The 12,520-nt window shown below is 44.6% G+C and overlaps 1 protein-coding gene across 1 annotated transcript in view; it reads left to right on the forward strand.

Annotated features, from left to right (window-relative positions):
- The window catches only part of LOC144500809 (dedicator of cytokinesis protein 2-like), a 1,379,043-nt gene that overhangs the window by 1,050,192 nt on the left and 316,331 nt on the right, over window positions 1-12,520 (forward strand). Inside the window, exon 32 of the mRNA XM_078224279.1 lies at window positions 8,485-8,543. Within this exon, the coding sequence (XP_078080405.1) occupies window positions 8,485-8,543 (59 nt within the window). The remainder of the gene's footprint in view (window positions 1-8,484; window positions 8,544-12,520) is intronic.

Consider the following 12,520-nt stretch of genomic DNA (forward strand, 5'->3'; position numbering starts at 1 on the left):
GCTCCACCATTCAGTAAGATCATGGTTGATCTGATTGTGATCTCCACTTCACTTCCTGTCTTCCCTCCATAGCCCTCAACTCCTTTGTCTATCACAATCCAACCAATTCTACCTTGAATAAATTCATGACTCTATCTCCACTGCTCTCTGAGGAAGAGAATTCCACATTCTAATGATCTTTGGAGAGAACAAAATAAATCTCCTCATCTCATTAAAAGGGAGATCCCTTCTTCTTAAAATGTGGCTCCTAGTTCTGGTCTTTTCCGCAAGTGTCTATACCCCTGGTATCTACCCTATCAAGTTCCCTCAGTATGTGATATGTCCCAATAAGATCACCTCTCATTCATCATTTAGAATCATAGAATCCTTACAGTACAGAAGGAGGCCATTCAGCCCATCGAGCCTGCACCGACCACAATCCCATCCAGGCCCTATCCCTGTTGCACCACATATTTACCCTGCTAATCCCCCTGACAGTCGGGTCAATTTAGCATGGTCAATCAACCTAGCCCGCACATCTTTAGAGTGTGGGAGGAAACTGGAGCACCTGGAGGAAACCCATGCCGACACGGGGAGAATGTGCAAATTCCACACAGACAGTGACCCGAGGCCGGAATTGAACCTGGGTCCCTGGTGCTGTGAGGCAGCCTTGCTAACCACTGTGCCACCGTGCTGCCCTTGTGGTGACAATGAGCATGCTCATTATCTGGGCTGTTTGGTGGGATTCAGGTGGATATGTAGGTGACTGATAGAACCAATCTGTGCCTGGAAGGTTCTATTGCAAATGTGACAGGATACTGTCCGAGGCGTGGTTGCTGCCCGAGTTGGTGGTGGAGGCAGGGACTCTAAACTCTATTAAAATTACCTGGCTCTGCACCTTAAATGCTGTAAGCCTCAGGGCTCTGGGCCGGATGCAGGAAGGTGGGATTAGAAAGGGTACCTGCATATCCTTGGGCTGGCATGGACCAGATGGGCTGAATGGCCTCCTTCTTTGCTGTAACTTTTCGATGGTTCTGTATTTGGACAAGTTGATGGTTGGAATTTCCTTTCCTTGCCTTGTCTCTATGCCTCCACTGTGTGTTTGATTTCGAAGAAGACCGCACCAATTCTTATTGGGTTGCATCAGATGCTGCAATGCTGGGTCAGTTTGCCCAAAGTGGATATTAGAACTCCTAAGAACCATTGCCAGAGTGTTCTTATATTGCTTCAATTGACCGACATGAGAGCACACTCCACACTCAAACTCTCCTTGGAAAATTCACTTTGGTAAACGTGTCAGGCATTCTAGCTACATGGCCAGGCTAACTCAGCTGTGACTGTCGCAATGTGGTGTAACACTCGACCATGCCAGCTCAGGTGGTCATCTCAGTGTCTGGTATTTAGTCCTGCCATCTGATCTTCAGAAGCTTCTAAAGGCAGCTCAAGTGCAGGGGGTTGAGCTTCTTGGCAGGACGTTGTTATAAATGTAAGTCTCACATGCATAGCCTTTCTGTTTGATGGGCAGACTGACACCTCTTCATACTCAAACTAATGTTTGAAATCTGCCAAAGGCTACACTTGCTTTGACGATTCCTGTATGTTTCATAGTCAATATAGACAGACTGAGAGAGTGTGCTGCTGAGATAAGTGAACTACCCATGACTGACAGGTTCTGATCAAGGACTGAAACCTTGGCCTCAATGTGGGGCGTTCCTCAATGGGCAGCATGGTGGCACAGTGGTTAGCACTGCTGTCTCACAGTGCCAGGGACCCGGGTTCAATTCTGGCCTTGGGTCACTGTCTGTGTGGAGTTTGCACATTCTTCCCGTGTCTGCGTGGGTTTCCTCCGGGTGCTCCGGTTTCCTCCCACAGTCCAAAGATGTGCGGGTTAGGTTGATTGGCCATGCTAAATTGACCCTTGTGTCAGGGGGATTAGCACAGTAAATATGTTGGGTTTTGAGAATCAGGCCAGGATGGGACTGTGGCAAGCACAGACTCAATGAGCCAAATGGCCTCCTCCAACACTGTAGGGATTCTATGATTGTATGATGTATGAACTTGGCCCTAAATGGCTACCTCTTATTCTGAGAGTGCATTGATGGCATCTGGACATTGCTGACTGGACCAGTATTTATTGCCCATCTTTAATTATCCTTGAACTGAGTGGTTTGCTGGGCCATTTCAGATGGCATTTAAGAGTCAAACACATTGCTGTGGATCTGGAGTCACATGTAGAATAGACCAGGTAAGGATGGCACATTGAGGGAGATGATTGAGCCAGATGGATTTTTATGACAATTGGTGATAGTTTGAAGGTCTCCATTACTGAGACAAGCTTTCAATTCCAGATTTTTTTTCATTAATTTAATCTGAATCTCACCAGCTCCTGTGGTGGGATTTGAGTCCATGCCCCAGCGCATCAGCCTGGGCCTCAGAATACGAGGCCACTACACCACCATCTCCCATCGGAGTATTTAAGAAATGGAATCAATATTCTATTTTCTACATGGATGATATTCTCTGAAATTTGGAAGAATTAAGTGATCTGACTGAAATTTTAAGGGGCTTGACAGGGTAAATGCTGAAAAGCTGTTCCTCCTAGCTGGAATATCAAGACATAGGACGGGATCTTACGACCTCACTCATACTGAAACTGTAAAATCCCACCGGACCTTTCCATGGTCCGCCCCTTGCCCGCTCTCATTCCTATGGCGGGTGGTACTGTAAAATTATGGCCTAAATGTCAAGTGTTGGGGAATATTAAAATTAAAAACTGAAATTGAGATGAGATAAAATAAAAAGGGGAACTGTTAAGGGCAGCTGTCTGAAGGGGTTTTGATATGCAAATCAGCATTCCAGTGAGAAAAACAAGTGTTTACCTGTGTGACTCTGGAAAAACAATGAGATATGGAGAAGGTAACTTCAGAATGGAGAGACATTGACACTTATCTGCTAAAAGCCAGGTCCACAAGGTGGATAATATCAAAAGGAAGGAATTATATATCTATAGCACAATAACTGGCGATGGGATGCAGAAAGAAGTCTAACAACACCAGGTTAAATTCCAACAGGTTTATTTGGTATCAAAAGCCACGAGCTTTCGGAACAGGCTGTCCCTTCGTCAGGTGGGTGGGAGTTCTGATTACAAACAAGGCCCAAAGACACAAACTCAATTTACATGAATAATGATTGGAATGTGACCTGCAGTAGCAGCAGTTACCATGACAACCACACCCAGCTGCAGAGAGCAGTCTCCTGAAAACAAGTTATTGATTTGATTTCATATATATTATTGTCACATGTATTAGTATACAGTGAAAAGCATTGTTTCTTGTGCGCTATACAGACTAAGCATAACATTCATAGAGAAGGAAGCGAGAGAGTGCAGAATGTAGTGTTACAGTCACAGCTAGGGTGTAGAGAAAGATCAACTTAATGCAAGGTAAGTCCATTCAAAAGTCTGACAGCAGCAGGGTAGAAGCTGTTCTTGAGTCGGTTGGTACGCGACCTCAGACTTTTGTCTTTTTTTCCTGACAGAAGAAGATGGAAGAGAGGATGTTCGAGTTGCGTGGGGTCCTTAATTATGCTGGCTGCTTTGCCAAGGCAGCAGGAAGTGTAGACAGAGTCAATGGATGGGAGGCTGGTTTGCGTGATGGATTGGGCTACATTCACGACTTTTTGCAGTTTCTTGAGGTCTTGGGCAGAGCAGGAGCCATACCAAGCTGTTATTGTTAAAAGGGCAGCAGTTTTGAATTGAAAACTCAACAGAGACGATCATACCTTCACTGAAACAGAAGACAGTCTTCCCAAACGTGGACAAATAACCCCTGCGTGATAACTACCTGCTGAGTTTAGTTATAGAGTTTTCTAATATTGGATGTTGTTTGGGAAAAGGGTGTCTCAGAGTTCAGGAAAGGTAGGTATTTGAGAACAAAGGGGTAACTTCATGAGATACTGTGCGTGCATAGCCATCCGTTTAGTTAAGTGTATTGTTGTGGTGCATTATAATCCTTCCTCTTGTGTGTTTTTCTTTTGAGCTGATGCATATTCTTTATTAATTGATCGCAACAAGACTTTGCTGTTCCTCACTGGTTTGCATCTCTTTTCTCACATTGTACCAAATTGAAAGTATAAACCACTCTAAAGATGTACAGGATAGGTTGATTGGCCATGCAAAATTGCCCTTTAGTGTCAGGGGGATTAATAGGGTAAATATGTGGGGTTACGGGAATAGGGCCTGGGTGGGACTGTGGTCGGTGCAGGCTTGGTGGGTCGAATGGCCTCCTTCTGCACTGTAGGGATTCTATGACTCTTCTATGACTGAGAACCAGTGTTCCAAATTACCCTTCTATGTTTTGTGATACCTTCACACATCAGTGGGGTTCATAACACCAAGGGTCATAGTTCCTGTACAAGGACTCAGCCATTTAGGGTGAAGGTGACATGCAATTTCTTCATTCAGAGGGTTGTGAATCTTATGAATTCTTTACCCCAGAGGACTGTAGATGCTAGTCATTGAGAATATTCAAGATAAATTTGATAGTGCTATGACCAGGTCCGGAGGGATGAACTAACTCCTAACTCCCATCCCAGAATTGGTTATTGGAGTTTGAAGTTTAATGAGGGGTGATAATACCAATTTAATAGACAATAAAGTCAAAAAAGATTATTCATGGATTGTTCAGATGCTTGTGAAGAGCTGAAGGGTCCTGATCCACAGTAGTTGCTGAGATTCCCACTGGAGATATTGTGTGGATTCAGAATTCTCATTTAAGAACTCTTGGTTTGCAGCAATGTGGTTGTTAAAATTCAGGTCAGAAACTCCAAGGTGTTTTATGAAGTCCGCCTGGATCATACATTTTGCACTTTGAATTTGGCTGGGATAAGCATGAAATGTTTCACTTCAGGTGTGATTCAACTGACCTACTAAGGAGCTTTTATCAAACAAAGTTTGTTTAAGTGTACAGTTAACATGTATAGAAAATAAATTAGCAATAAATTTTACCAATTTACGAATCAAGAAAAAAGACAACCATGATATCGTATGAAGCTTAATAGCTAAACACCATTCCAACCAAACAAATCCCATTAACAAACCCTCGCCACAGGTTTAGCCCAGCAAAATATGAATGCTCATGTGATGCTGGAACTTAGTCCTTTGGGTGGAGAATTGAAACTCTGACTTCCCAGCCTTGTAATTTCTAGCAGCCCTCTTAATATATACACATTGACTAGCTTGAAGACAGAACAGCTTCCCAAAGCGTCAGAGAGAGAGAGAGAAAGAGAGAGACTCTAGGCGAGCCAACCACCCACAGTGGATTTTCTAGTCCGGGAAGGCAGGAATCTTACTTCCAGCTAACAGCAGAATTTTCAAAACCAGGGGGAGACAGAGAGAAACACTTCTTTTCAGCTTGATGTCCTCCCCCTCCTAGAATCGTAGAATTCTACAGTGCAGAAGGAGGCCATTCGGCCCATCGAGGCTGCACCGACCACAGTCCCACCCAGACCATATCCCCATTACCCCATAACCCTATGCAGTTACCCTAGCTAATCCCCCTGACACTAAGGGTCAATTTTAACATGGCCAATCCACTTAACCCGTACATCTTTGGACTGTGGGTGGAAACCGGAGCGACAGGAAGAAACCCACGCAGACACGGGTAAAATGTGCAAGCTCCACACGAACAGTGACCTAAGCCGGGAATCGAACCCGGGTCCCTGGCGCTGTGAGGCAGCAGTACTAACCACTGTGCCACCGTGCCGCCCTAAACTAAACTAAAATTGAAAGTAAGCCCTTGAATTCTTCTGGGGAGGAACCACCTGACCTGGACTTGTCAACCAATCTTCCCCCTCACAATGCAGGGTCATAAAAGATCCCAGAGTAAAAATAAACAAAACCCCATTTAAATCATTGAAGTAGCAATAAAAGGAGTTCTCCAGACAGCCCGGCAACAATGAAAAAAAAGCTGTTATAACTGCAGAGAACATGATTTTAAAAAAACTCTTAAAGGTACACTAATGTCACATGGTCTCCAATTTTTTTTTTCAAATCACAGACTGCTCAGCTTTCATGAGATTGATTTCAGAAGAATGAGAGGTGCAGGAGACTATTTTTCCTGTGGCAGTCTTTTCCTGACGATATAAAAATGAAATATTTTTTCATCCAAGAGCTGGATCACATGACCTCTCTGCAAGCTCCAGAGACTCTGTGCCTCCATAAAAGTCGCACGTGTCCTTTGGAAATGCAACCTGTCAGCTGCTGTAAACCAGTGTACTTTGCTTCAGAAAAGTGTCCTTTTCAAAAAAGTATGTCTGATTTGATTTGATTTGATTTATTATTGTCACTGTATTAGTATACAGTGAAAAGTATTGTTTCTTGCGCGCTATACAGACAAAGCATACTGTTCCCAGAGGAGGAAAGGAGAGGGTGCAGAATGTAGCGTTACAGTCATAGCTAGGGTGTAGAGAAGGATCAACTTGATGCAAGGTAAGCCCATTCAAAAGTCTGATGGCAGCAGGAAAGAAGCTTTTCTTGAGTCGGTTGGTACGTGACCTCAGACATTTGTATCTTTTTCCCGATGGAAGAAAGTGGAAGAGAGGATGTCCAGGTGTGTGGGGCCCTTAATTATGCTGGCTGCTTTGGCAAGGCAGTGGGAAGTGTAGACAGAGTCAATGGATGGGAGGTTGGTTTGCTTGATGGATTGGGATATATTCACAACCTTTTGTAGTTTCTTGCGTGTCTTGGGCAGAGCAGAAGCCATAACAAGCTATGATACAACCAGAATGTCTGGCTGGTAAAAATATAAATTAATATTTATATAACAAATATTGATAATGATAGACTTTTGGGGACTAAAGGAATTGAGGATAGGACGGGAAAGCAGCATTGAGGTATAGCACCATACCCGTGATTCCTGTTCCTATTTATATTCTTAAGTTCAACCAAGCCTAGACACATTCAACGTCTCAGCAATAGTCAAAGAGGAAAAGAAGCAAGCTCTTCCTCAGTTTATAATCATTCGCTTTCCTTGATGATTCGTTATGGCCTGATAAGAGTTACTGTGAACAAAACTTCCAAAAATGTTTATTTCCTGACAAAACACCAGATGGCCAACTTTTTTGTCCCATTTCTTATCTCAATATCCTTAGTCATCATTCCTTGCCAACACAATGATCTTCTTGTTGAGAAAGCATTTTCTTTCTAAATATGATCCGTCCCCTGAAGCATCCCTGTGAATGAACTGCTTAATTGTTTAATCAGCTCTCACAATGGCATGAACACACAAGATCGTTATAAATCATAAACAAAGCAAAAAGCGTTTCGTAGAATCACAACTGTTACAAGCACAGAAGGAGACCATTCAGCCCATTGTGTCTGCTCTGTTCTATAACCCTGCATGTTTTCCTTTTCAGATAATAACCTGATTTCCCTTTGAATGCCTCATTTGAACCTGCCTCCACCACACATGGGAACAGCAACACCTGCAAATTCCCCTCCAAGCCACTCACCGTCCTGACTTAGAACATAGAACATAGAACAGTACAGCACAGAACAGGCCCTTCGGCCCACGATGTTGTGCTGACCTTCATCTGAAACCAAGATCAAGCTATCCCACTCCCTATCATCCTGGTGTGCTCCATGTGCCTATCCAATAACCGCTTAAATGTTCCTGAAGTGTCTGACTCCACTATCACTGCAGGCAGTCCATTCCACACCCCAACCACTCTCTGCATGAAGAACCTACCTCTGATATCCTTCCTATATCTCCCACCATGAACCCTATAGTTATGCCCCCTCGTAATAGCTCCATCCACCCGAGGAAATAGTCTTTGAACGTTCACTCGATCTATCCCCTTCATCATTTTATAAACCTCTATTAAGTCTCCCCTCAATCTCCTCCGCTCCAGAGAGAACAGCCCCAGCTCCCTCAACCTTTCCTCATAAGACCGACACTCCAAACCAGGCAGCATCCTGGTAAATCTCATCTGCACTCTTTCCAGCGCTTCCACATCCTTCTTATAGTGAGGTGACCAGAACTGCACGCAATATTCCAAATGCGGTCTCACCAAGGTCCTGTACAGTTGCAGCATAACCCCACGGCTCTTAAACTCCAACCCCCTGTTAATAAAAGCTAACACACTATATGCCTTCTTCACAGCTCTATCCACTTGAGTGGCAACCTTTAGAGATCTGTGGATATGGACCCCAAGATCTCTCTGTTCCTCCACAGTCTTCAGAACCCTACCTTTGACTTGGAAATATATTGCCGTTCCTTTGCAGTCGCTGGGTCAAAATCCTGAAATTCCCTCCCTAATGTGGGTCAAACCACAGCATGTGGACTTCAGCGATTCAAGAAGGCAGCTCACCGCTACCTTCTCAAGGGCAACGAGGGATAGGCAATAAATGCTGGCCTAGCCAACGATGCCCATGTCCCACGAATTAATAAAAAGAAACTTGTGCTTTAAGAATACATTGACTAACAGTTATGTTTTTATTTTCTATAGATACGGAGATATGAGAGGTGTTATCGGGGCTGCAATCCGTGATATGTGGTACAATCTTGGTAAGGCTCTGGATTTTGACCTTTTCTTTGAGTTTGAAAGCTATTGCAAAAGGAAGACTTGCATTTTTATAACACCATGACATCAGGAGATCCCAATGCATTTTACTGCCAGTGAATTATTCCTGTATTGTTGCTGCCAATTTACACAGAGCAAAGTCCCACCAACAGCAATGGAATATTGAGCAGATAATCAGCTTTTACTGATGGGCTTGAATGTTGACCCGGACGCAAAGGATAAATCCCTGGCTCACCTTCACAGCTAGTGCCAGGGGATCATTCACATTCACAGAGCGCAGGATGGCCTCAGTTTATCGTCTGATCCAAAGACAGCAGCTCTGATACTCCCTTAGTGGTGACACAGTGGTTAGCATTGCTGCCTCACAGAGCCAGGGAGATGGGTTCAATTCCAGCCTTGGGGTGACTGTATGGAGTTTGCACGTTGTCCCCCTGCCTGCGTGAGTTTTCTCCGGGTAACCCTCCCACAGTTCAAATATATGCGGATTAGGTTGATTGGCCATAATAAATTACCCCTCAGTGTCAGGGGAATTAGCAGGGTAAACATGCAGGGTTACGGGATAGGGTCTGGGTGGGATTGTGGGAGGGTGGAGAATGTGATGACTCTGCACAGACAGTGACCCGAGCCCAGAATCGAACCAGGGTCCCTGGCGCTGTGAGGCAGCAGTGCCAACCACTGTGCCACTGTGAGTCTATGATGGGCGAGAGTTAAATTGTTTTGTTACTTCTAGCTAAAAGCATGTTTTAAAATGAATACTTTGCGTGGGATTTTATGGCCTCACTCGAGCAAGGCGGGTGAGGCGGTAGAATTCCGGCTTTTTTCTGTGAGGACAAATGGCGTGGAACTACACTTCCGCTGGACGACCTGACTCAGGTACATCATCTACTCACTGTCTGAACTGGGTGCTTTTTGTTTTCTCATTTACAGCAAGTGGTTGTCGCTGACAAGACAAACATTTATTGCACTTTCTTAATGTCCTTGCCCTTGAGATGGTGGTGGTTCTTCAATACAGTTAAGTGGCTTGCTCGGCCATTTCAGAGTCAACCCACTGTACTGCGGATATGAAGTCATATGCAGGCAAATTGGGTAAAGAACAGAAAATGTCCTTCCCCCTCCAAGGACGTTAATGAACCAGATGGATTTTTTTTAACAACAATCCAGCAATTTTCATAGATCCCCATTCTAGATTTATTTAATTAAATCAAAGGTCCCAAGCTGCTGTGGCGGGATGTGAACTCTCACCTCCCAATCATTAATCTAGGCCTGTAGGATTACTAGTCTGGTAACATAACCACTCCGCTACCGTACCCTCTTGCAGCCTAATGACTGACCCAATTGGAAGTTTTCAAGGTTAAGAAAGGGAATTGATTAAAAATTGATCTTGGCAAATTGTTTGCTGTGGTGCAGCTTTCAAGATCAGTGCATTAGCAGTATGGAGGGAAATCAGTCAGAAGTTTTCCGAGGACTAATGGAGTTGTGGAATATGTTAGTAGGAAAGAATTTTCCAAAGGGGTCCAGTGGATAAACTGGTAAGTTTTTTTTTGCAGTGAGCTGGGATTGAGAGTAATATTCACTGAGAGAGAGAGAGAGTGCTGTTTATTCATACAAAAGTGGAAGGGGCAGGTTGAATTTAATGAGCTTTTCCAGCTCCATAAGCTGCTGATAACATCTCCTCTTGACTCGGTTAAGACAGAGGAGCTTGTTTACATTAAAGGCAGCAGTTTATTTTATTGAGTGGTGGGACTAAATTGGCAGTCAGCACAGAAGGCAAGCATTTTCCTCGACTCCAAATGCAAGAGAGCCAACGGTTTGATGAAAGTGGGCAAAAACACAGACAAAAAAGGAGCAAGGACATGCAAAGATGGAAAGGAATGGAGAGATGGTAATAAAGAGAATCAGTGGCTGAGAAAAAGAAATGGAATGTCATGTTCAGTGCATTGGATGCGCCCAAGGCAATGGACCCTGACTATACCACAGCTCAAGTAGTTATGCTCCGGAGGTGGCCAATCTACGCTCTAGCCAAGCTGTTCCAGTACAGCTACAACACTGGCATTCACCTGATAATGTGGAAAATTACCCAGCTATGTCCTGTTCACAAGCAACAGGACAAATCCAGATCAGTCAATTAGCACCTCATCAGTTTATAGAGGTTCATAGAATCCATCATAGAATCATAGAATCCCTACAGTGCAGAAGGAGGCCATTCGGCCCATCGGGTCTGCACCAATCACAATCCCACCCTGATTCCCATAGCCCCACGTATTTGCCCTGCTAGTCCCCCTGACACCAAGTGGCAATTTATCATGGCCAATCAACCTGACCCGCACACCTTTGTGCGGGTTAGGTTGATTGGCCAGGTTAAAAAAATTGCCCCTTAGAATCCTAAAATGCGTAGGTTAGAGGGATTAGCAGGTAAATATGTGAGGGTAGGGTCTGGGTGGGATTGTGGTCGGTGCAGACTCGATGGGCCGAATGGCCTCCTTCTGCACTGTAGGGATTCTATGACTGTGGGAGGAAACCGGAGCACCCGGAGGAATCCCATGCAGGTACAGCGGAGAATGAGCAAACTCCACACAGACAGTGACCCAAGCCGGGAATCGAACCCAGGCCCCTGGCGCTGTGAAGCAGCAGAGCTAACCACTGTGCCACCATGTCGTCATCAAGTCGCACAGTGCAGAAAAGGCCCTTCGGCCCATCGAGTCTGCACTGATAATAGCTACCACTACAGGTGCGCTGATCCCATTTTCCTGCATTTGTCCCGATCGCGATCATCAGGAAAGTGATGGAAGGTTTCACTGACGGTTCTATCAAGCAGGAATTATACAAAAGAAAAATGCTCGCCATCACTCAGGTTGGGATATGCCAGACCCACTGAGCTCCTGACCTCATTACAGCCACACATTGCCAAAGAGCTGGATTAAGGAGCTGAGCTGAATGTGACTGCCCTTGACATTAAGATAGCATTTGATTGAGAGTAGCATCAAGGAGTCTGAGCAAAATTGCAGTTAATAGAAATTGTTCCACCGGCTGGACTCCTCCCTCGTGCAAAGGAGGATGATTCTGGTTATTTGGAGGCCATTGCACACAGCAATGTCCCACCAAGAACATTGTGACAGTGACCAGATCATCTATGTTTCATGATAATGGAAAAGGATCATTGGACAGGAGGACTCCGCTGCAGACCTCAAAATAATAGCATGGAAACTTCTGCCTCCACCTAATAGGGCAGGTGGGACCTCAGATTAGCCTTTTGCTTTTCACATGATAACATCATGAACAGTGCAACATTCTTTCAATATCACACTGGACTTGCTTTTCAATCTTAATGATGTGTCCACATCACTGGAGTGGGGTTTGAACCCCCTAACCTTCTAATTTAGAGACAAGTGTGCTCAAATTTAACACAGGAGATTCAAGGAAAGCACATTAACACTACTTGATCAACCCATGGTCCATGTGACAGATTCCATTTGCCACTGTGGGATATGGGCGTTGCTGGCTGGCCAGCATTTATTGTCCTAGTTGTCCTTGGAGGGCAGTTGAGAGTTAACCACATTGCTGTGGCTCTGGAGTCACATGTAGGCCAGACCAGGTAAGGATGGCAGATTTCCTTCCCTAAAGGATCAGATGGGTTTGTCCAACAATCAGCAATGGTTTCATGGTCGTCAGTATCATAGAATTATAGAATCCTACAGTGTAGAAGGAGGCCATTCAGCCCATTGAGTCTACACCAACCACAATTCCACTCAGGGCCTATCCCCACAACCCCATGCATTTACCCTAACTTGTAGCCCTGACTCGAAGGGGCAATCTATTGTGGCCAATCCACTTAACCTGCATATCGTTGGACTGTGGGAGGAAACCAGAGCACCCAGAGGAAACCCATGCAGACACAGGGAGACTCCACACAAACAATGAAGTAGATATTTAATTCCAGATAGTTTTTATTGAATTCATCTGC

The sequence above is a fragment of the Mustelus asterias genome, chromosome 1, assembly GCF_964213995.1.
Source record: "Mustelus asterias chromosome 1, sMusAst1.hap1.1, whole genome shotgun sequence".
Lineage (NCBI taxonomy): Eukaryota > Metazoa > Chordata > Chondrichthyes > Carcharhiniformes > Triakidae > Mustelus > Mustelus asterias.